The sequence below is a fragment of the Fundulus heteroclitus genome, chromosome 2 (genome assembly GCF_011125445.2).
Source record: "Fundulus heteroclitus isolate FHET01 chromosome 2, MU-UCD_Fhet_4.1, whole genome shotgun sequence".
NCBI classification, from domain to species: Eukaryota; Metazoa; Chordata; class Actinopteri; order Cyprinodontiformes; family Fundulidae; genus Fundulus; species Fundulus heteroclitus.
The window spans coordinates 34,968,598-34,993,143 of NC_046362.1; the positions used below are offsets into that span (position 1 = coordinate 34,968,598).

At 39.8% G+C, this 24,546-nt stretch overlaps 2 protein-coding genes across 8 annotated transcripts in view; one reads left to right on the top strand and one right to left on the bottom strand.

The window, feature by feature from the left end:
* Positions 1-446: 446 nt before the first annotated feature.
* zc3h18 (zinc finger CCCH-type containing 18) overlaps positions 447-24,546 on the bottom strand; it is a 60,271-nt gene continuing 36,171 nt past the window's right edge. For 4 of the 7 annotated variants that reach the window (XM_021310490.2, XM_021310487.2, XM_012852313.3 and 1 more), the window contains 7 exons: positions 21,807-21,929; positions 21,150-21,158; positions 20,846-21,051; positions 18,643-18,857; positions 10,622-10,721; positions 6,023-6,119; positions 447-1,293 (listed from right to left, as the gene is read on the bottom strand). In XM_021310490.2, coding sequence (XP_021166165.2) covers positions 1,071-1,293; positions 6,023-6,119; positions 10,622-10,721; positions 18,643-18,857; positions 20,846-21,051; positions 21,150-21,158; positions 21,807-21,929 — 973 coding nt within the window. In that variant the 3' untranslated portion in view covers positions 447-1,070. The remainder of the gene's footprint in view (positions 1,294-6,022; positions 6,120-10,621; positions 10,722-18,642; positions 18,858-20,845; positions 21,052-21,149; positions 21,159-21,806; positions 21,930-24,546) is intronic. The other 3 variants (XM_012852315.3, XM_021310489.2, XM_021310488.2) reach the window with 3 other exon arrangements.
* trhr2 (thyrotropin releasing hormone receptor 2) overlaps positions 23,210-24,546 on the top strand; it is a 106,109-nt gene continuing 104,772 nt past the window's right edge. Inside the window, exon 1 of the mRNA XM_036126039.1 lies at positions 23,210-23,360. The gene's annotated coding sequence lies outside the window, so the exon portion shown is untranslated. The remainder of the gene's footprint in view (positions 23,361-24,546) is intronic.

The following is a 24,546-nucleotide window of genomic DNA, read 5'->3' on the forward strand; positions in this document are numbered from 1 at the left end:
CCAGGTTCTAATCTAATCCAACCAGGTTATGTTCTAATCTAACCAGGTTCTAATCTAACCCGGTTCTAATCTAACCAGGTTCTAATCTAACCCGGGTCTAATCTAACCAGGTTCTAATCTAATCTAACCAGGTTCTAATCTAACCAGGTTCTAATCTAATCTAACCAGGTTCTAATCTAATCAGGTTCTAATCTAATCTAACCATGTTCTAATCTAACCAGGTCTTAATCTAACCATGTTCTAATCTAACCCGGTTCTAATCTAATCTGGTTCTAATCTAACCAGGTCAGGTAGTCGACTCAAGGCGCATGCCTCTGCCGGCTTCATCTAAAGCCGGCCTGGTTTAGCAGATTTAACGGTGCGTGTGAAAACTGAAATAAAAAGTGCAGCTGCTGCGGCGCTGGGACGCCCGCCGAGCGGCAGAGGAAACAAATCTCACTCAGAGCTTTTGTTTATCAAAATAGTTTATTTAGAAGTCTTTTGTCACAAAAGCAAAAAACAACGTTCGCCTCGACACGTTTCACCTGCTGGGCTGCAACTAAAGGTGTGACACAAATAAAATAAAACACTGTTTTATCACTTAAGAGCCAAAAAGAAAACCCAAAGAAGATTATAAAAAAAAAAAAAAAAAAAGAAAAAAAAAAACAATACTTCACATCCTTATGATCTTTATTCATACACAGGAAATTGTGGGACGAGCTGCTGCTTCTGTACACGGTGTGGAGGTAAAACCTGCAGCCGCTGGTGGCGTGACGGCGGCCCGCGTGACAGGACCACGATGAGGAGGAGGAGGAGGAGCAGAGACAGACGTGAGGAAGATGCTTCCCATCGTTTCCTCTGCTCGAGTCCGCGTTTCGCTTCCTCCTTCTGGGCCCCAACTGCAAAGGCTTCTGGGGGGAAAAGAGCCTCATGGAGAGGGCGCGCCATCCTGAGCCGGTTAGAGAGGACAGACAGAGACAGGATGGACCAGCGGCGTTGAGCGGGTCCGGCGGCGGACCGGGTGGGAGGAGGAGAAAACGGGAGGTCCGCCTGCGTGGAGCCAGGCGGGCGAGCCGCTGACCGCCTCCCCCTTATTTGGCGGGGATCTTGGCTCGTTTCCGGGCGATGGCGTCCTCCACGGCCTTCAGCTGCTTCAGCAGCTCCTCGCGGCGGGACAGGGTGTTGCTGGCTTTGCCGGAGCCCGACCCGGAGGAGGCGCCGGCGGCGGGAGCCGAGGCCGGGGGGGCCGGCTTGCCCGACGGCACGGCCGGGCCTTTCCCCGACGACTTGGGAGGCGGAGAGAGCGGCCGTCTCCTGAAACGAAAAAAAGGAGGTCAGAGGGAAAGTTTCACTGGGCTGCTGATGCACAGATTACTACGGGATGTGACTCAGAAACGGAGCGAAAAAGCTGCTGAATTTAGAAAAAAGGAGTATCACTTTCCAGTCACGCCAGTTTCTGCTGTTTACATCAGCTGAAGCTTTTTATAGGACATCCCTTTAATCACCGCGCATCACTCCTTTAAAGAGTCACTGCCGTAGATCCCTGCTCTGACTTCCTTATTTTAGGGCTGAACGATCAATCGCATTTTCAATATAATCGCGATTTAAAAAAACGCAATTTCCAAATCGCAGAGTCTGCAATTTTTGGCTATGTAACAATTAGTGAATTAGAAACGTCCATTAGGTGTTGGTAAAATGTTTAAAGTGGGTTTGCCTCCACATGGAAGGGAAGACAGTTGCAGCCGTGAGATAATCTAATTTTATTACTTGTTTTAAAGTTTATATAATCATGCATAGCATTAAGTACAGGTCAATCAGTTTAATACATAGACTTGCTTGTTGGTTGGACTTTATGTTCAACAAGGATTGATGTCCAAATCAACTAAAGCTGTTCTCTTGAATAATATTCTGATTAATAGAAACATTAAAAGTTCTTGTTTTAAATAGTCCTTGTTTACAAACATCTTTATTTAGAGGCCATTTTTGTTGCTTGTGGTTAATGCAGAGAAAAGTCAAAACTGCAATTTTGGTTGAAATATATTGTAGGCAGAACTCAATTTCTGCTCTGAGTTTAGACGCTGTGGGTGTTTTAGCAACTAGGAAACAAAATGATTTGTTGTTTTTATATGTTTAAAAAGACATGATAAATTAAACTGGGGAAAAAAAAAAAAAAAAAAATCGCATTAAATCGCAATATTAAGAAAAAAAAAATCGCAATTAGATTATTTTCCAAAGTCGTTCAACCCTACCTTATTTACAAACCGAGTTGAGTAAAGATGGAAAAGGCTATGGCTGGACCATATATATATATATATATATATATATATATATATATATATATATATATATATATATATATATATATATATATATATATATATATCTCAATATGATCTCTATTTTATCTATATGTCATCAACAAATTCAAAACATATATTTTAAGTGCAGCCCTGGTCATTTTATCCTGTTATTTAAACAACTTATGTTTAGATACAGAACACACAATCACTGAATTCAAACTCAATCCTTTATTCAACCAACTTTTTACCAAAACTGCAAGTTTTTAAAAACAAAAATAGAACATGTGCTCTCTGAACTCTCTGAAAGGGGCGGAGCTTGGTTCCTGGGTCTGTGTGTGATTGGATGTAACGACTTTAATATTAACGTACATGATAGGTTAGAATGCAAAGGTTATCTAATATGTTATTCTATTGAACTTTTTATTGACCTTGACCGATATACATCTATCACTCGATATATATCGTTATTGAATTATCGTCCAGCCCAAGAAAAAGCTGCGTCCATCAGTGCAGCTCGCAGTATTCAGCCTGCTGCTGCGCATCGAATGCACCGATCGGTTTGAGGACTTCCATAGAAGCAGGTATTTTAGGCAGCGTGCTGCTCGGGGGCACACAGGTGTAAGTGAACACAACGGCAGGATGGGAAGACATCAGCAATGATCTCAAGAGAAGCTGCGGTCGCTGCCCAACAATCTGTGGGGAAGGCTAGAAATAATTTCCCAAACTATCTGAAGTTCATAATTCTACAGGGAGAAAGATGATTTACACTCTGGGACAAGTGCTGCAGAACTCCTGTTCTCTGTGCATCTCAAGCGCACGTCAGGAAGCAGGAAGCACTTCCCTTTACTTACCGTACAGTCACTATTTTAAGCTTCAGGTGAAGGAAACGGGACGGGAATAATGTCTAGAACAGAAAAGCGCAAAGCATTGTGGGACTTGATGTCAACAGAGTGATGACGCCAGCGGTTGCTCTGACACTGTGAGTCTTTGGGAAGCAGGTCAGGCTTCATTACTGCGCTCGTTAAGGAAGTCTGTCGGCCTCGGGCTAAAAAAGCGGCTCTGCAACACGACGGCTTAACGTTTCCTCACATCAGTGATTTAATCTCAAGTGGCTCCTCGCCTCACATGGAGAAAAACTGAATATAATCGTGTCGTAATGTGAAATCTGGAAGGCTAACCAGGATGAAACGAGCAGGAATTACAAGTATTAAACACAACAAGACAAACAGAAAGCAAAAAAACAGGAGCAGGAGGAGTTAAGAGACATAACTGCAACAATCTAAATGAAGTAAATCATTTTATGGAGGCAGCATAGATCACAGGAGTACAGAAATATTCATTTGTTTACCCCAGTTTAAAAACTATCATATGTGGCTAGTAATTTTGAAATTTTTTAGCATTCTTCTATACATTTTTTATAGTTATACATTATTTTCTACAAGTATTCAACACATTTCTTGAGCTGTTTGTGTATTTTTGAGTTTGTTTACTATTCACAAGTTATTTTTGGTAACTGCTAGTTATTTAAGGGCCTTGTTTTATGTATTTTCAATAATTTCTTTAGTATTTTAAATCTTTTTAGTAATATTTTAGTATGTCTAAGTGCTAAGCATAGAACAAATGTATTTTGTTTTCTGATTTCCTTATTATTTTGAACTTCTTTAGTGTTTTTTATGCATTAAATAAATTAGTTATTGCAACCGTCTAAACAGGGATTACCAGGGTATTTTCTCAGACCTTTAATAAATCCCAAATAGAGGTAGAAAGAAACCAGAACAGTTAATGTTTATGAATCTCAGAGGAAAAACTAATTTTATCCTTTGGCTTTCGACACATTGTGAGTCTGAGATCTAATCTTTTTTTTTTTAGATGGATGTTATCGAGCTGTGTTAGTTTTTTTCTAAACGTTATTTTATATTATATTTTTATTTTCCTAAAATCATATTTTGGTGTGAATTATAAAAGGTAGCCATCTCTTTTCTTTTCTAGTCCAAAGTAAATTGGCTTTGGAAGGGTGAGCATCATAAGCTTATACACCCTTTTCAGACGTTTTTTTAATTTATGTTAAAAGGACATATATTTTTTGTATACTTGTGTGTCTGAAATAAATAAATTCAATGATTGTTTTAAATTTTTATCTCTGCCTTGTATTCCACTTGTGCAGCACTTTGCTTAACCGTGATTTATTTAAAGCGCTATATCAGTACAGAACTATATAATTTGGTACATTTTTGTTAACTATTTGCATGCCGTGTGTATTTCTAATTATACTTTACATAAGTGCATTTTTTTTGTATTTTATTTTTTTGATGGAATCATTTTTAGGATTTTTTTTAACATTTTGTCTTCTTCACTTTTTAATATGTTAATATTATTTGATCAATATTCTGACTCACTTTTTTTTTTTTGCACGCTACATAGAAATTGTAATTCCTGCGCGGTTTTGTGATTCCGCGGAAAGCCGTAACCGCGCTCGGCCCGACGACGAGCTTTAAAAATCACAAACGGGTCTGAGAATAGAAACCTGGGCGTCGCCCGTTGCCACAGAAACAGGCGAGTCGCACCTGAACTAGAAAGTGACACAATTTGCCTCGACGACAGACGGCAACTTTGATCAACAGTTTTTGGCTCTGGCCCCGACGGACCACGCCCTGGAAGAGCCGCATGTGCAACAACGCGGAGCAGGAAGAAAAAGTCCCCGATGTACACATCCTTCCGCCGCCTGAGTCACGCTAGCCGCCGGCTCATCAGACGCCTGAACGGAGCACGGCCGGTGGCTGTTGTGTAACGACACGCTGGTTTCAGCTTGAGGTCAGATTCCAGATGGCCTCATCAGGACAGAAAACCGCCCCCCGAGAAATTAGGGTGATGGATATATTCTCTCTGCTCATGATACAATCCTCTGAAAGGTGCCTAAAATTTAATAAACAAAAACCACACTGCAAAAACGGATCTAAAAATAAGTAAAATGTTCTTAAAGTTAATGTATTCATCCTTGATTTGAGCAGGTAAATAATATTATGTGCCAATGGAATGAGTATTTTGACCCCTAAAATAAGATATTTCGACATCCTGCACTTGAAATAAGATGATGGAGGTGGGTTGTTCCCATTTTAAGTGCAAACATCTTATTCCATTGGCAAATCATCTTATTTACCTGCTCAAATCAAGGACAAATACATTAATTTTAAAGAATATTTTACTTACTTCTAGTTCCGTTTTTGCAGTGCAGAGTGAAAGCTGCTTGTCGGCACTTTGATGCAATCATCTGGGTTCCCTTATACAGGACATTTTTTGACCCAATTTGTATAATCTGATTGAATTTGACTTTGTAAAGTGCCTTGAGATGACATGTTTTATAGGGTTGGTGTGACAGAGCAATATAAATAAAATTGAATTAAATAGACAAACACATTACGACTCCTTCCTAATATCAAAACCTTTTTTTTTTTTGCGTTCTCTAGTGACAGATTAGTTATTTCAGGTGTTTATGAGACTATTTTCCTCTCAATGTGGTGAAAAGAATCTGTTGATTTAAAAAAAAATAAAAAAGGATCTTTTTAATGCTGGGGCATTCTGCTGCAGGAGTCGCTGCATATTTTAAGTAGCGCAGTGATAGTGTGATATCCGCGTGCTTCCACTTTCTCACAGCTAGTTCCTCATTTCTGCTGAAGCGATGCGTTTTGGTGTAAACTCCTGCTGGGCTCGGGAGCGAAACCCCCCACCTTCCAAACGGTACCAACCTGTCTCCCTGTGGGGGGGCGGGCCGCGGGCCTTGACCTCTGGGCCGATCCATCTGGGGGGACATCGGGGGTCGGAGAGGATTCCTTTTATCGCGGCCTGAAACACAGATTTAAAAGGTGGATGGGTGCCTCAGAAGAGCTGAATCTCTTTGTCTCATGCAGTAAATATTCATTTGTTCAGGACTTCTGAACCAGCACTGCTCATCCAGGGCCTACAGAGTCTCTGGTTTTTAAGCGTTTTGTTATGAAACCAGAAGGAAAGCTGTAAAACAGATCAATCGTCTAGAGCACAGGTGTCAAACTCAAGGCCCGCGGGCCAAATTCGGCCCGTCAAGGTAAATTATCCGGCCCTTGAGAGCCAAAAAAAAAAAAGGCATATATCCTTTTAAAGTGTATAAAGTGGCTAAAACTGTGCCTCCTGTAAATGTAACTCACCCCAATATCAACTTTTTTTGCACATAAACTGTATAAACTGCATTTTTTATACTACTGTGTGAACTGGAATGAAATTATGAAATGAAAAGTATCGTCTCTACACATGCAAGCGGCCCGTTTAATGACTTCATGATGCCAAAGTGGCCCCATATAGAAATTAGTTTGACACCCCTGGTCTAGAGATAGGAGGCGGCTAAGGTTCCCTAAATAATGTGTGATCAGCAGGTCAAACGTTGAAATTTTAAATTTTTTACTATTCATCAAACAACAAAACGAATACGAAAGATCAGATGAATGAACGGGACTTTGACGCATAAACTGGGATGAACTTGAAATTCCTCCGTTTTTTGCTGGATTCAAAAATACCTCCTCTTTTAAAACAACCTGCAGCACCTTTTTTTTTTCTTCTTCTTCTGTCTTTAAATCAACATAAAGTTTAACGTCAGAATCAGCAGGTCTGACCAAGGAGAGAAGCAGAAACTGGTGCATATCTAACCTACAACAGTCCCCTTCGTTTCCTCACGTCAGAAGAAAATTAAAACGCATCTAGATCTCAGCAGGTCTTCAAATAACATAACCTTAGTCAAAAAAGATGCCAGAACCAGAAACCAAATCCATCCTCGGTGCTTCTACAGAAACTAGAGAGTAGAGGAAGCAGCCAAGGAGCAGAAAATCAAACAATGTGATAAACTCATCATCATCAGTGGGAGCCCATGTGTAAAAACAGGAGCTGAGGAACAGGAACGGCCACAAGCAAATATGGAGCTTTTTTTTTTTTTTTTTAAGAGGTCGACTGATATTTCTGGCCAATTTTGCCGTTTTTTCCCCCCTGTATCATTAACGGCCGATACGCATGTGCATATCGACCCATTAGCGCATTCAGCAGCCAGGCCTTATCACAATAATGTGAGACTTGGTGCCAAAAAGAAGGGAACATTTTAATCTTTTTATGTGACGTTAATGGGGAGTTTTTCTTCCCACTGTCGCTTCATGCTTGCTCAGTATGAGGGATTGCAGCAAAGCCATGTACAATGCAGACGACTCTTCCTGTGGCTCCACGGTTCCCCAGGAGTGAATGCTGCTTGTCGGGACTTTGATGCAATCAACTGGTTTCCTTATATAGGACATTTTGACCAATCTGTATAATCTGACCCAATCTGTATAATATGATTGAACTTGATTTTGTAAAGTGCCTTGAGATGACATGTTTCATGATTTGGCGCTATATAAATAAAACTGAATTGAATTGAATTGTAGTTTTAATTGTGTAATTTAGCTGATCTGGTCTATGAAAGTCTGTTGCTTTCTCACTGTGAGCAGGAGGAAACAGCCGTGTCGGTTTCTGTATCGCCGGCTGCCGAGCTGTCACTGCTGTGCGTGTTTATCCCACATGGAGAATCACGTATCCACAGAAAAGTAATTACCAATCACTAGGCATCAGTGTTGAAGTCAAGTCACTATGCCTCGAGTCCGAGTCCAGGTTCCAGTCTCCAGTGTTCAAGTCCGAGTCATTAAAAAAAAGAGTCAAGTCCACTACTCATCCGAGTGAAGTCCGAGTCGAGTCACTATTGATCCAAGTTCGTTGTAGGAACATGCCGTGACGTGTGATGTATGACATGAAGCAGTAACATTCCATTGCACTAATAATGGCGTTCCGCGAGCGAGCTATTTTTAGAACGTGACGTCATATCACGTGGTACATGTAGGGCAAATATGCGTTTTCCTCCACTCTTTCGCTGTAGTTACCCTTGGTTTTACTCGGTAAAACGACAGCTTTTTCCAAGTCTAAGACGTCTCCTAATCATGGTTTTTAAACATTGTTGTTATGGAACGTGCAACAGCGACTCGAGGTACGCTGATAGGCCGCATATGAAGGATGTTAAAGCCGCAAGCGGCGTCGATCGGCCCTCGCAGCCAAGCGCACTTCGGCCTATTGGCCATCAAGCCATCGTTTGAGCTGAACGTTGGTACGTTGTTCCACAGTTCTACCAGTAAAATGGGCGCCTGGACATCCTCTTGTGAAAGTTTAACAGCTGTAAAGTCGGTCATATCATCGTATCTGTTGCATGTGTAATGGCTGGTTGCTACGTGCGCTCTGACACTGTTTGCCCAACCTTAGCGGCAAGGGGCGTTGCTCATGAGATGGTGACGTCACTGTGGGCGGTACGCCATTTAGATATTAAAATCATACACCAAATAATATTCTAATGACATATTAAAATTATAGCCTAATGATATAAAAAAAAAAAAAAGTTGAGTCTTTTTCTCAATTTCCGAGTCAGAATGATCTGAATGTAGGAGTCCGAGTCCAAGTTCGAGTCATCAGTCTCTAAATTTAGCTAATGACTCGGACTCGAGTACTACAACACTGCTAGGCGTACAGCATCTAAATTTACATGAAATAATGTCCATCCCTGCAGCGGTGGTTGGTGTTTCTTCCTCTCCTTCCCCCCATTGAACCAAAGATGCTCTTTTCTCGCTGTGACAAAGCAAAGCGCTGCCACACGTGGTGCATTTTTTCTCTCTGCGGTCTGAAGCTGATTGTTAATATTAGCTGGTTTAAAAGCAAGTTTTGAGACTTGTGTAACATTTGTTATCGTTGTCATTTTGATCATGTAAATGGAGGAAGAAAAATCATCGGCCTCAAGAATCGGCCCCCCCCCCAAAAAAATCGTCAGGAACATATCGGGTATCGGTTAGACTGATAATAATGCAGGGTTCCCACACCTTGGTGAACATCAAATTCAAGGACATTTCAAGGACTTTCCAGGACCAATGTCCTCAAATTCAAGGACCACACGTAGCGGCGTTTACCTACTGTTACCACTGAATAGGTTATCATATTTTAATACAATGCAAATTCAATATAAGACTAAACAGCATAGAAGCAATGCAAGAAAATGGACTTAATTTATAGCCTACATTGATATTGATCATATTCATAGCCTACATTTATATCCACAGTACATGGCTAAGCCATACTACATTACATATAAGATGTACATTAGCCTACAGCTTCATGGAATTTTATGGAAAAAAGTGAAGCATTGAGATGTTCAGAATTATATCAATTTGTTTCACTTACTTTCATCTTTGATTAAGCTAGTTTTTGACTTTGACTCTGAAAAGTTGCTAAATATAGCGACAAAGTTGCTGAGTTGGCAACACTGCGTGAATGTAACCTATTGGACGCACGTAGGCCTAAACCGTAGCCTAGCAACTAACGAAGAAGAGCAAACGTACTTTTGCAAATTAAAAGTCTGCGGAATCAACATAATTTTAAAAGATTGTGTGGTAGTAAAATAATGACACATGAGTCGTCATCCGTGTGAACTTTCAACCCCAAATAAATTCAAGGACTTTCAAGGGCCTTGAATTTATTTTTTCAGATTCACAAACTTTCAAGGACCCGTGGGAACCCTGTAATAATAATAATAATAATAATAATAATAATAATAATAATAATCGGTATCGGCCTAAAAAAAACATGTATCAGTCGATCTCTATTGTCTTTTTTGTGTTAAACTGAAGTATTTCTGCTGACGATTCACTGCGCTTGTGAATGGATGCAGTTGAATTCACTGCAGGAAGCATCATCACTTTGCATCAAACCGGCGTCATGTGCAGGAAACTGCAGCAGAAAATACTGCGGGTAAAAAACAAACAAAAAAAAAACAGATCAAGAACTTCAGCCGTGGAGAAAAAAGGCTTCAGGATGTCCAAGAGGATCCATCAGGCTGCAGGACCGTCATGCTGCCACCAGCCCAGAGCTTGCTCGGCTTTGGCAGCAGCGGCACGAAGAGAAGGTGAAGCCAAGAAGCCACACCCGCCCAAGAAAAACCATCAAGTGTGAACTGAAATTTAGCAGGAAGTGTCCTGGAACATGGAGGATTTGGAAATTCTTCTATTTTCTGGAAGATATGTCCTCTATTGCCCCTTGGTGGGGGAAATTCAGGTGTTTTATAACATTTTTAGGAAGACATTTAATAACAGATGGCTTTAATGAGCATCCAGAGAACATCCAGACATCAGTTACAGTTACAATCAGCACATTTCTATCCCTCGGAAAAGAGAAAAGGGGTAAAACTTATACCAGTAAAAATTAAGACAAGCGTTACGTTTGTTGTCTGGATGAATAATCTCCAATCTTGCGTGTTTTCTCACCTCTGTCCGGAGACATGGCCATCCTCTTGTTGGCGGGGGAGCCGGGCCGGTCTTTGTCTGAAGGAAGGTACCTCTTCCTGCTGCCTCGGTCCGCCTGCTGCTGAGAAACAAGCAGACGGGACGAAAGTGAAGCCATTAGACCCGCGGATGAGAGGCGGACAGCAAACATGACCCTATCTGACACGTGCCGCCGGCTGCTGGGGGTAAATAACACGCTGTTGAGGTTTCAAATATCTTCTTAAGCATAACAAAAATTAATCTGCAACAGCATTTATCGGCCATAGATTAGGGCTGGGCGATATGAATAAAAAAATAAATCTCCGATTTTATCATACCAAAGCCAATTAATCGATTTTTTCTTCCTTTTTGTTTCATAAAAAGGAATTAAAGAAATTATTTTAAAACCTTGCTTTTTATGTCAAGCATTTCGTCAGGGAGTTGATCTGAATTCAAAGTGCAACTAAAAAGCTGTGAAACATGCTTGTAAAACAAGATGGCAGCCGTGCCATTATAAACAATGAAAATATAACAAAACATTTGCTGCTAGTGGTATTACACATTGAGCTAAGAACAGGCTTCACTGCACTTGTGAACTTCAAACTAAGTTAAAAAAAAAGTAAATAAGTAAATGAAGTACCTCGTATTATGGTAAAAAAAAAAGTTTCCACTTAACAATATTTTGACAATATATTTGCTTAAACATATATTCAGCATCACATGCTGTTCTCTTCATGGAAACCCAATGAGTGTATTGGCAAAATAAAATCCAGATTTTCCAAAAATGAAATCTTAAAGAATTGTAAATTCGAATTAATCGATTAAATCGATTTATCGCCCAGCCCTACCATAGATGTTTATTCTGAGTTTTTAGTATAGAATCTAAATGGAAAAAACAAAAGTCGACCCAACAATGAACAGGAAAAACAAAAACTTAGGGTCCGTCTGCACCTAGGAGCTTTCAATAAAATCAACATGACTGACTGCTGAGTTTAAATAAAATAAATAAAAATCACATCCGATGTTTATATTTTTACATACTTAATGTCAGTCATACAGTTATGAGGACCCGGTGCCCTGCGTTGGGGGACGGATCCCCCTACGAGACACGAGCTACAGGCACTGCAGAGCGCATGTTTCCACATGTCCTCCTTCAGTAAATCCATCACTGCTCAATAGAAATATGACCTAATTGGACCGTCTAAATATGTAACATACAAAAAATATATATAAAAATTAAATAAATGGGCAGGGAGGACCCTAAACGCGACGCCAATTGACAGAAAGTTCCGATCAAGCTAATTTTTGCTTCGCTCTAGTCGCAAAGTTTCTATTTTCTATTTGCAGTTTCGTTCTATTCACCCAATTGGTGTTGTTCGCATTTCCCCAACGTTAATTCGCTGCTGATCGCGCCTTTAAATACGGATAACATGCAAATAACTTGCTCCATTTGCCTTGTTAATGTTCGATGTGAACGTACCTTAATGGTCCAGGCCCGGTTTACGAGACTATGATCCAGTAATACCGTATTTTTCAGACTATAAGTCGCACTTATTTTTCATAGTTTGGCCGATCCAGCGACTTATATATCAAATTAAAAAAGGTAACTCATATATACCTTTTTTAAACAAAGAAAAAAAGACAAAAATGGTCGTGTGAATAGGGGCCTAGTCAAAGCCCGGACCTAAACCCGATTAATATGCTGTGGTTGGACCTTAAGCAGCAATAAACATCGGAGAGGAGAGCGACTCAAAAGACCTCCGCTTCAAAAATAATTAATTCATTTCATTTATTGATTTAAAAAGCACTTTAAAAACCCCAGATAAGGAGACCAAAGCACATAATGAAATCATTAAAACAGCCAAGATAACAGAAAGGGTCATGGAGCGGACTTTGCACACGGGTTGGGCTTCTCCGTCTTTACAGAGTAAAAATGGTGCAGAGATTTATCTCATCAGTTCATTTCAAAACATTTAGAAATCACAACAATCGAGCATGTAAGTAGAGCGCGTAGATCACATGGTACGCTGCTATTTTTTTAAATTATAAAACCATATTCAGGATGTTGGAAAAGCAGAAGAAGTGGAGATCTAGAGTTAACCTCCAGCTGTGAAAATCAGACTTTGGATTGTTTAACTCCTCCGACACGAGTCGGTTTTCCTGCATTTGCTTCATGAAGTTGAGAAGAGCCACCTTCCTTATGCATGGAAAGATAAAAACGTTAGGTTTTCTGGTTTTACTGGTTGTGATGATTATTCATTACTGCCGAACTCAGATATTTTCCTCAGGTCGTTTTTGGTGAACCTTCCAGTCAATCTTCTCACTTTCAGCTGGTGTTTACTCGGGATATGAGCTGCGGTTGACATCTGAAAGACTCCCAGGTTTATTTATTCTGCACATTTCTCAGATAAGGTCCTCCCAGGTGGTTTACGACTGACACGGTACGATGCTGCGTGTTTACTCACATGAATAAACTGTCAAATACAGCTGACGCCGTAAAGATAAACGCTTTAGACTTGAATCTAACGCAATGTTTAATGCGAGGAGATAAAGATGCATGGGAAACACCTGAGGAAAACATTGTAAAATAAGATTCTTTACAGAGCTCGTGGTACGAGAATTTCCAGAGGATCTTCCGCCTCCATCTGTATCCCGAGCATCAACCTCTTTTTCACACCAACCCTCAGCATGGCCTCCGTTGTCGATACGGTCAAGCTACGCTTCCGGTTTACACACAATGATCATGACTTTCATTTCTTTGTCACTCCATGCTCTCCTCCAGTTGCCTCTCTCCTCTCCAAACACATTACAATGTCATCTGCAAACATCATAATCCTTAAGCAGAGTTTCTCCCAAAAAAAGGGGCTAAGCCTGGCGGTGAGGGAGCTGTCAGAGCGTGCAAGGGCGGCATCACCGCAGAGCGTTGCTAATGCTAGCTTGGCGCTGATGTTAGCTTAGCATGTAGCACCGGTCAGCATTTCCTTTTTCTTGTCCGTCTGCCTGGGAAAGTTTCTACGAACGGCGCTTTTGTGATTATCTTGTCTACAAAGAGAGTTCTCCGCATGTTAGCAGACGTTTGGACTTGTAGCAGCAGCTCACGGAGACGGGAGTGTCTCTGCGCTGCTGCTGGAAGAAGGGTGGCAACTTGGGCAGATGGGCCAGCTTATATAGATTATTCACATTTATACAGGGTGCTTGCTCTTTTTCCAAATTAAAATTCCAGACTTTTTCCAGACTTTTTTTAAAACTGATATTTTTTTCCCCAAGACCTTAACTTTATGTACTTGTATACTTGTGTGCCTACTGCCTACTTCATTGGTTGAGATTGTACAAACTGCTTATTAGAAATGTTAATTTTTATAGGCTAGTATTCAATGAACAAATGCATTATTCACAGTAAATTATGCTTTTACTGATGAAAACGTTTCAAAACATGAAAATCACAAGTACATGAATTTCAGGTCAAACAAGTGTTTGATTCCATTAGGCTAATAGAGTACATGACCAGTTAGTAAAATTATAGTTTTATAGCCTACCTTCCTATTTCTCATTTCACAATGCCTTTGAGCATACTGTAAAATTCGACCATACATTTTTTTCCCCATACTTTATTAAGACTTTCACACAAAATTCAAGACTTTTCAAGGTCTGTAAAACAGTGTTTCAAAATTCCATTCTTATTAAGACTTTCAAGACTTGCGCAAGCACCCTGTTTATATCTTTGAATAATGAACGTTTTTAGCACCGATTATATCCAGACAAGGGCTGGACGATAATTCAATAACAATATATATCGATCGATAGACGTGTGGCACGATAGGAAAAAATAGGGTTGAGAAAACTTCGATAGACAGTTTTTCTTCCTTCCTTTCAGCCTATCATATTAGTTGATGCTACAGTCTCTGCTTCCTGTCAACCAATCGTAATCACGGACCCAGGCACGCCGTCACAAAGCCCCGCCCTCTCAAACCACAACACAGAGCAGGTGAATATGTCGCAAGGAGCGGCGGAGGAAATTGTCCCAAAACGGGGTTTTACTAGTTCCTGACAGAAATAAACCAGTGATTTGTAAAACTTGCATGGAACCCGTAAAAACAAAGTCTGGTAACGCAACCAACTTGTTTCATCATGTAAGCCGCTCAGTCGCTCACACCTGCAGCAGCGCGGAGCCGTTTTAGCCCCGCCGCCGCTCCGCGTCATTATTTTAGGAATCTTACGGAGCTTCTTCCAAAACAAAGCAGGTAAAGCAGCTAAACTAGGCTCCCTTCTTTGTGATAAAATGGTATTGGTATATTTATTTTGGTCATTTTACTGGTCACTTTAGTTTATTCTTTGTCAGTATTTAATAACTTAACTTAGGTCTCTTAAGTTATTTTTCTTGAAAAAAAAAATATGTCATGCTTAAAAAAGTTGGTTAAAGATTTAATTGGAATTCTATGTTTGTGTTCTTTATTAAAATTAAATCATTTAGCAATATCATAAAATGTCCAGGCAGAGCTGCACATAAAATATGGTTTTAAATATTTTCAATAATTATTGATATCGATCAATATGCATTTTTTTTTTAATCGATAAACTTTTTTTCTATATCGTCCAGCCCTAATCCAGACAATAATTTGATAACTCTGAATGAATATTTATCGTCGTCTCCCACACATACACACAAACTATGTTAAAACCACATCATACATATACATTTGTTTCATAACTGCAGAAAATTACATTTTTTTAAATAAAAGCAAAATACAACATTCAACACCTCTGTAGGTGTGCCAGATACCACTTCCTCTAGGTGTTGCTGGTATAAATTTAAACTGCAGTATTATCTCACTCATCTGTCAAGCATCAGCCACACAAACAAAGGAGCCAGACGTAATCCCACCCGCCCCCTAAAACACATCTGTCCTGACTACCTCACCCCCCGTCTCACTGGCCTTCTAAAAGTGCATCAAATTTAATGAAACATTTTAATATCTCAGCAATTCAATTCAAAAAGTGCAATCATAATCAGCTTCATTTGGCAGGTGTACACAAACCAATTTTTGTTGTAGTCAGGTTAATAGAGGAGTGGTGGCCTAGTGGTTAGAGCACAGAGCTTATTATTATTATTATTAATAATTTGGGCCAAACTCTTTATTTTGATAATTCAGTGTTCGTTTTGTACCCAGGGTTCTGGTTCAGGTCAGTCACTGAGACCCTCCAAAAGAAGGGAAGGCCACAGCACATCTTGGCTTAAGAAGCTTATTGCTTACAGAGCAACAGGGATGACCATAACCCAGAGAAATATGTGAAGCAAAAGCTTATGCAATATTTTGTTCAGGCAGTTTGAGTCAGGAGTTTCGAGAGACCCAAAACAGTGACATATCCAGGAAATGGTCCAAATGTGTGAAATTCCTTGTGTTAAACCACTCCTAAACCACAAAACCACTGGACCGAGGAGGAAAAGGACAGGCCAGAGATCCAAAGTGCTCTGATCAGACCTAAGTGGCAGGAATTCATGCAGAAAAGGCCTCCACCCTCTACTGAGTTCATACACATGGACATACTGTTCAGTAGACTCGTGTTTCTGTATCGTTTTGTTTGGCTCCTAAACACACAGAAATAAGCGCTTGACATTTAACTGTGTGGAATTAATCTATGACTTTCCCCTTTTGAATTTAATAACTAAAATAAATCAGATTTTCCTGGTATTATAGTAAGTAGTCTACGAAGAGGCGCCGGCATGTGTCATGTTACAGGGTTCCTACTTTTTAAGACTTTTTAATGCCACTTGAAATAAAAAGTTAAGACCAACTTCACGATAAACAAGATAAACCTGGTTGCGACAACTTCACCCCAATGTTTATTTTAACATAAACCATTACTTTCTGGCCCAGTAGACATGTTTAAAAATTTGAAAAACATTCCATATAGGAAGAAAGCTAAAAAAAACACACAAATTACAGATATATTTTTAACAACTACTGAACTGAATTCACAAACTTTGTTTTGTTCCCTACTAAAATAAACTATAAATAAGTTTTAAAAACCACAACATTAACCAGTGCCAACTCTTTTTCGCAGCTATGGTCCGGCTGCAACAGTTTTTATTGGTTCTGCTATTGAGACGGAACCATTAATGGTTACATTGAGCCGTTTGGTAAATTAAAAAATTATAATTGTGTCAATTGTTTTACTGTTTGGTAAGGATTAAAAAAATAAAATCTATTTATGACCTGGTAACAATTTTAAGACCTAAGAAAGATTGATTTAAGACATTTTAATGCCAATTAAGGCCTTAGTTTTATATTACAGAATTCAATGCCTTAAGACTTTTTAAAGATCTGCGGGAACCCTGATGTTAAGAAGATTCCTAAACGGAGCCAGATCTTCTGACAGCCCTTTTCTGGCTTTCAAGCTTAACAACTGAGTCCATTTTAACAGATTAGTTTTGATCGGCTGAACAAACCGCTTTAAAGAACCAAGCTTCATGGTGGAGGTCAGGAAAGACATTTCCACAGTGGGTGTAGTGAGAAAAACGAGAAAAGTCATCCGCAATGCCAATCGTAAACCTTTTGTAGTTCCTTATTTTTATTCGTTTGTGTTTCGCTTTAACGAGCAAGAGACGTATCGTCTTGCAGAAATGTAAACAGTTTTCTAGCTAAACTTCCTTAAATGTTTCCAGATATTCAGGTTATCCAGGCTTTAACCCGGACAAACGATCCGGTTTGTTGTCATTTTCTGCTTTGCTCTCAGCAGCCATGCTCCTACTGAACTATTTATGATGTACGCGTGTCTGCAGAGCCGCTCGGTTTCAGGACGTCGTCTGGAAGATGAGACATTACGACAAAAGCTGTTTGTAAACCGCAAGCCCACAATAACAGGCCCGGACTAGTAAATCTGCTTCTTCCAGATAAAACCACTTCTCTTACGGAGAAACATCAGGGACCCTGGCTGCGTCAGCCTCTCAGGTATGGAGTAAAAAAAAAGTCACATTTTGGCTTCAGACGGATACCAGGGTTTCCTCTAGGAATTTTTCAAACCATGGTGGTGTGTTTTTTTTTTTTTTTTTGGGTGGAGTGGGGGTGATGTCATCGTCTAATTTGCATACATTTTCATACAGTTGTGACCCAAGCAGTAGGAGAGCTTTTGCCAAGTTAAGAATAGTTATTAAAAATAGTGATTAAATGTGTTTTCAACTAAAAAGTACCTTTAAAACAATGATTTATGAATTTTAATACATTGCCTGAATTCACACTCTACATAAAACAAACTGTACCAGAAAAGACAGCTTTCAGAGGCACACAGTGTGAACGAGAGGAATAAGTGACTGAAGCTGTGTGTGAATCAAATTCAGGGAATTAAAATAGAAGAATAGAAGATAATTCAATTCAATTATTTTAGTGCAACAGTTTCAGGGACAAAACTAGACTACTTCAAAAACTACATTTACGTGACGAGGCAGCAGCAGCAGCAGCGGTAGTGTGCCTGTGAGTCAGCGCTGAGGGAAGTAACCTGAATGCGGTTTAATAAACCACAGTAAAATAAATATTTTTGTGTCATTTCTTTCCCTGGTTTTCCTAATCTAATGAACTAGTGTCTCCATTATGAAATATCCGTATCTATCAGGTACGTTAAACTAAAACTAAAATGTTTCATCAATCTAAGCTCATCTGATTGAGGTAAACAGATTTCTCTCTGATCATTTCTCAAAGATAAAGCCAAGATTATAATGCTGTGCTATGCAGAAGTGGAATAAATGGCTAGAGCGTGCAAAGCTAGCCCGTATCATCAGCCCTCCACCACCGTGCTTTACAGCTGACGGGGCGATCTGCTGCGTATGTTCTCTCTCATTTTTAATTTGTCTAAATCTGACAGGTCAGCAAGTCTGGACAGTGACACGAAACAAATCAACCAACAGTTTCAAGCATTTTTAAGCACTTTATCCTAAATAAACTACCTTTAAATGAATTAAAGTTCACATATCAAGGATTTATTACACCCACAAGGATTCTGTCTCTTAGAGCAAAGTAACAGGGAGTCACCTTGTTGAGGAGGGTCAGCTTGATGTCTTTGTGAGAGCCTGAACCTCCGTAGCTTCCAGGGGGGCCCATGGTGCCGGGCCGAGGATGAGGAGGGTGGTCGCCTCTGCTGCCAGGTCCGGATCTGGGCATAGCGTTGGTTCCTCTGGGCGGACCACCGGACGGGTCAATCTTCCTGCGATCGTCCCTGAAAGGCTCGTCTTTCTTCGACGGCCGTTCTGTGGCGCAAACATAAATGTAATTATTTTTAAAACGTGTCATTTCATCAACTCAAGCTTTGTTGTTGTTTATCTGTTACAGACAAAGCAATGAATTAGGATCAAAGTGAAGCCCAGAGCATATAGTTGACCATATAAGGCCCATACTGGCCTCTTTACATTGGCTGCCTGTTTTTTATCGAATAGATTTTAAGATTCTCTTATTAACTTATGAAGCTTTAAATGGATTAGCTCCCCCTTATCTCCTGGAACTTTTAAAATTTCAGCCCATGTCCAGAACCCTACGTTCTAATAATCAGCTTTTACTAACAGTTCCTCGGACCAGACTTAAGAGGAAAGGAGATCGGGCTTTTTCTGCTGTTGCTCCTTCTCTATGGAACAATCTACCTTTCCAAATTAGATCTGCCCACAGCCTGGATCATTTTAAATTGCTTCTTAAAACTTATTTTTATTCTTTGGCATTTAATTAAAGTAGTGTTTGATACTTTGTTTTATTAATTTCTGTTGTTTTCACTCTTGTACAGCACTTTGGTGCAGTTCTATGCCTGTTTTAAAGTGCTATATGAATAAATTTGACATTGACATTGACATATAGTGTGTCACCGCGTACGCATACGCGCTCGTAAAAATTGAGCGTGGAGTGATACCGGCTCACACATTTAAGTTAACAGTGGAAAACTACTTTTTTTTATTGTTCTTTGTTTATATGAATCGATCTTTATGAATTAATATGAGAATCAATTCATAATTGAAAAATATTTAGTTTAACACAGCCCTAGTAAAATAGTGGTTATTTCCTTTAATCTATGTCAGGAGTTTGTTCTGAACCCCATTTTTAAGAATTGTACAACCTTGGAGAAACAAATTTAGGGTTAAAAATAAATAAATAAATCATATTTTACGCTGATGATATGATGAAGTACTTTGTTGCATCTCTTCCACATTAGGATCATTATCAGCTCTGTCAACGTGTAATATGCAGTGTCTTCTGTGTGAATCTGAGTTTGATTCAAAACCTACAAAAAACTAAAGTCATGATTCTCTCCAAATCAACATTACAAACTCAGCTGTCTCATGTTGGATGAATATAGCGCTGTTTGCTTGCACTGCTTTTTAAAATCCCTAGATTTTTCTCATATCGTGCAACCTTTATATTATTCACAAACCCTAAAAAGACCAGTGAATGTTACATACTGGGTGTGATGGTCGGCTTTGTCCTTTTCTAGAATAAACTTTGGGAAATGTACATTTTGGTGGGGCAGTGGTGAGCTGGTGTTTAGAGAGCAGGGCGCTCTGGTTCCTGGTTCGACGCTCACAACTGCCACTATGGGCCTCTGAGGAAGATCCTTAGGTTAACTGCAACTGATTATTATTACTTTTTTAACGCATTCATCTCCATTCATGGCAACAAAATGGTTCAGACAAGGAGATTTGTTCCAACAGACCAGACCAGCAACCATTTGCACTGCAAAAACAGAACTAGAAATAAGTAAAATGTTCTTAAAATTTGTGTATTTGTCCTTGATTTGAGCAGGTAAATAAGATGATTTGCCAATGGAATAAGATTTTTGCACTTAAAATAGGAACAATTCATCTCAATCATCTTATTTCAAGTGCAGGATGTCTAATTATCTTATTTTAGGGGTCAAAATACTCATTCCATTGGCAGATAATCTTATTTTCCTGCTCAAATCAAGGATAAATACATTAACTTTAAGAACATTTTACTTATTTTTAGATCCGTTTTTGCAGTGTGGATATGTTGTCCCTTCAACATCCACACCTTGTTGAATCTCAGGTATCCCCGTGTGAATTTGAATAACTCTTTGATATTTGAGTAGCTGGTTGTTTTTGTACCTATGCTATAAGCTTTACTTTTGTATGCGTTTGCTCTAAATTAAATAAAAGGATTCAATTAGGGGGGGAAAAAAATGTTTAGTTTGCAGACGAAAACACCAAATCAACAATGCAGAATGTGTCACACTAACCCCTGTTCTTGTCCCGGCCCTGTGGGGACCGGTCCCGTGGGGGCCCTCGCTCTCTGCGGGGGTGATTTGGCGTGGGCGAGCGAGAGCTGGCAGACGACACCGGGCTCGCCAGGTCGGCGTACATGTCATCCGAGTCGGCGCTGCGGACCGAGCTGCTGCTGGACGACGCAGAAGACACCGAAGACACGCTGCTCACGCTCAGTGATCTGAAACAGGGAGACACACGGTCATGTCCAGCTATGTAACCAAAACCTGGCAACACACAAAAAAAAAAAAAAAACCCACGTTCACCTCATCATCTCACCTGGATTTCCTGGAGAAATTCCCAACAGATGCGGCACATGAAAGACGGAAATAAATAAATAAATAAATAAATAAATAAATAAATCACAAAATTAAACAAATACAAGGAGGATGAACTCCTGCAGCTGTTTTAACGATTTAAAGACCAATGATGATGATGATGAATGCTTAAGAGAAAATCAATCCTTGGAAAAAAAATGAGTTATTCAAGCGCTTTAAAGATCAAGTATGGAGAACTGAAAGTGCCAAAGAAAACCCAAACGGAATTAATTAGAAATGTAACAATCTAAAAAGTTTTAATTCCAAAGTTTCACTGTTGAAACAGGAAGAATTCAAGCAAGATTAATTTACATTAAATAAAGCAATACAATTATTTAAAAGTGTTTATAATTTGCATATCATTCTACATTTGCTAAGGTGGGAATACAATTAAAATGTATTATTTGAGCTGTCTTAGTACGACATGGTGTATTATTGCTGATCTTTTTTCCAGTTAATAATCTGAGTTGTTTTTATAATTCCTGTTTGCTCGTATGCTTCATTTGTTCTGATTAACAAATGAGGTCACTGTACTGAATACAGTTTGATGTCATCGACGCGTTTATTTGTTTTTTTTTTTGATCAGCTGTGTCACCGATGTGAATATTCGGGCGTGTACCTGGATTTTCTGGATCCGGTGTGTGAGCGTGAGCGTGACGCTGAGCCTGAGAGGGAGTTGGAGGAGGATCTGGACCTGGAGCTGGAACCGGTGTAACTGCTGCCGCTCCCACTCATAGTCCTCCTGGAAAAAGACACACGGGTGGAGGTTCACCTTCCAGCAGGACGACCGCGCTGAACACACAGCCAGAGCTGCAAAGGAAGTTTGGCTGTTCTCAAACTTTCCCCAAATGACAACTGCTAAACTTCCCCAAAAACCACTATAATGATGAGGACGTGTCATTTAAATCCCATATTAAACAGGTTTCCAGGGTTTCCTTTTTTTTTTACCTCAGGAATATTACCAAAATTAGAAATATTCTGTCCAGAGGTGATGCTGAAAAACTAGTCCATGCATTTGTTACTTCAAGGCTGGACTATTGTAATTCGTTACTATCAAGAAGTCCACAAAATGCAGTTAACAATCAAGCTCCATCATATATCAGAGCTCTGATTACCCCGTATGTTCCTAACAGAGCACTTCGATCTCAGACTGCAGGTCTGCTGGTGGTTCCTAGAGTCTCTAAAAGTAGAATGGGAGGCAGATCCTTTAGCTATCAGGCTCCTCTCCTGTGGAACCAACTCCCAGTTTTGGTCCGTGAGGCAGACACCCCGTCTACTTTTAAGACTAATCTTAAAATTTTCCTTTTTGACAAAGCTTCTAGTTAGAGTGGCTCATGTTACCCTGAGCTATCTCTATAGTTATGCTACTATAGGCTTAGGCTGCTGGAGGACATCAGGGCCTATTTCTCTCACTCTGATGAGTTCTCCTACTGTTCTCCAATCTGCATTGCTTGTTGTCATTTTAACTTTTAACATTATGTTCTCTGTCATTTTCTTTCTTCATAGAAGGTACACTTGGTCTGTTGTTCTGTTAGCTGTGACATCATCCAGGGGAGGCAGATCATCCACTATAACCATCTAACATAGAAAGTACTCCTGGGTCAATGTGAGCTTCTGTGCTTTCTGTGTCTCTGCTCTGTCTTCTCTAAGCCCCAGTGGGTCGAGGCAGATGAGCGTTCACACTGAGCCTGGTTCTGGTTCTGATGGAGGTTCTCCTCCCTGTTAAAGGGGAGTTTTCCTCTCCACTGTCGCTTCATGCATGCTCAGTATGAGGGATTGCTGCAAAGCCATCAACAATGCAGACGACTGTCCACTGTGGCTCTACGCTCTTTCAGGAGGAGTGAATGCTGCTTGGAGAGACTTGATGCAACCTGCTGGGTTTCCTTAGAGAGGAAACTTTCTGACCAATCTGGAGGATCTGATGGAGTCTGACTTTGTAAAAAGCCTTGAGATGACATGTGTTGTTAACTGGCGCTATAGAAATAAAATTGAACTGAATTGATTTAATCAGGCTGAGTTGAAGTGAAATCTAATGACCGCCTTCGTAATAATGTATGTTTTCCTTTCTAGAACTTCTATCATGGACTTCCTCAGCTTGCATAAGATCTTTGGAAAGATGAAGATACCGACTGGGAGTAAATGGAATCAGTGTCATCCATGCGGCATGTTGGAGGTAACATATCTGTTATAGATAATATTATGTAGCCGCAGACTCATAGTTTCATTTGAGCCGCCACAGTTTGAAACCGTCGAGTAAAGTCTGCAGTCAAGGTTCAGGGAGAGCAGCACTTATTTAATGGAGTGGAAAAGCAATGGCAAGCATGTCTGAGATCACCTGGTTAGTGTTTGTGGAGGGAACTGTGGAAAATATTTAGGCTGCTTGTCCTGTCACTAATCTACCCCAGAGAATTCCTAACATATTTCTTCACATAATTGTCACAGTTTTTAAACACAGCATTCAGACTCAGTCCTTGATGAAACATCTGTTGGTAGATGGACATTCAGCACATCTCCTGCAGCAGCAACAGGCTAGCAAATATAAGAGCGATGCCAAGAGGCTAATTGTTTACAACAGTTAGATTTGATGGAATTTGACTTTTTAAAGAGCCTTAAGATGACACGAGCTGTAAATGTTGCTATACATATAAAATAGAAGTTTAATTGAATTTTTTTCTAAAATCAAAGAATAAAAGCTAAAGTCTTATGACTGTGTTGAACTTATAGTCTTTATTTTATCATGCTTACGTGTGGACTCTGAATGTCATCTGCCAGAGCTGGTTTGTGCTGCTGCAAGCAGTAGAGAAGTCCGTTTTCACAGCAACTTGCTAAGACGCTAGTTCCCAGCCTGGCACATGAGCATTTTTGCACTTGTGGGAGTAAAAGACATGTAATAAATCTGTAGAGCTGATGTAGATGCTCTCGTCTCATACAAGATACTTTAATAAATCTCTGGGTGATTTTCACCATAACAGTGCTTGCATAATCTTATTTTTCCACCATACTTTTTAGCGTACAAAGAAGGATGTGGTTTCAGATGCTGATACATGAATGTACGGACCAAAAACTTAAAAGAAATTTGAAATATTTTTTAATAGATTTTCCTGTTTTGCACCTTTTGTTGCCAGCAGGCTTTAGTCACTAGTGCTGCTTATAAACCCATTGATGCCTAATGCCTATGCATGACTACCCACTTAAATTAATACATCATGTTTCATTGCACTTCTTTTTCCAGGAAGTTTCACATTTGGAGCAGAGACAATAATGTGACTGAACACATTATCTATTTGGTTACCTCTGTAGTTTTGGTTGGAATCACAGTAGGGCTGAACGATTTTGGAAAATAATCTAATTGCGATTTA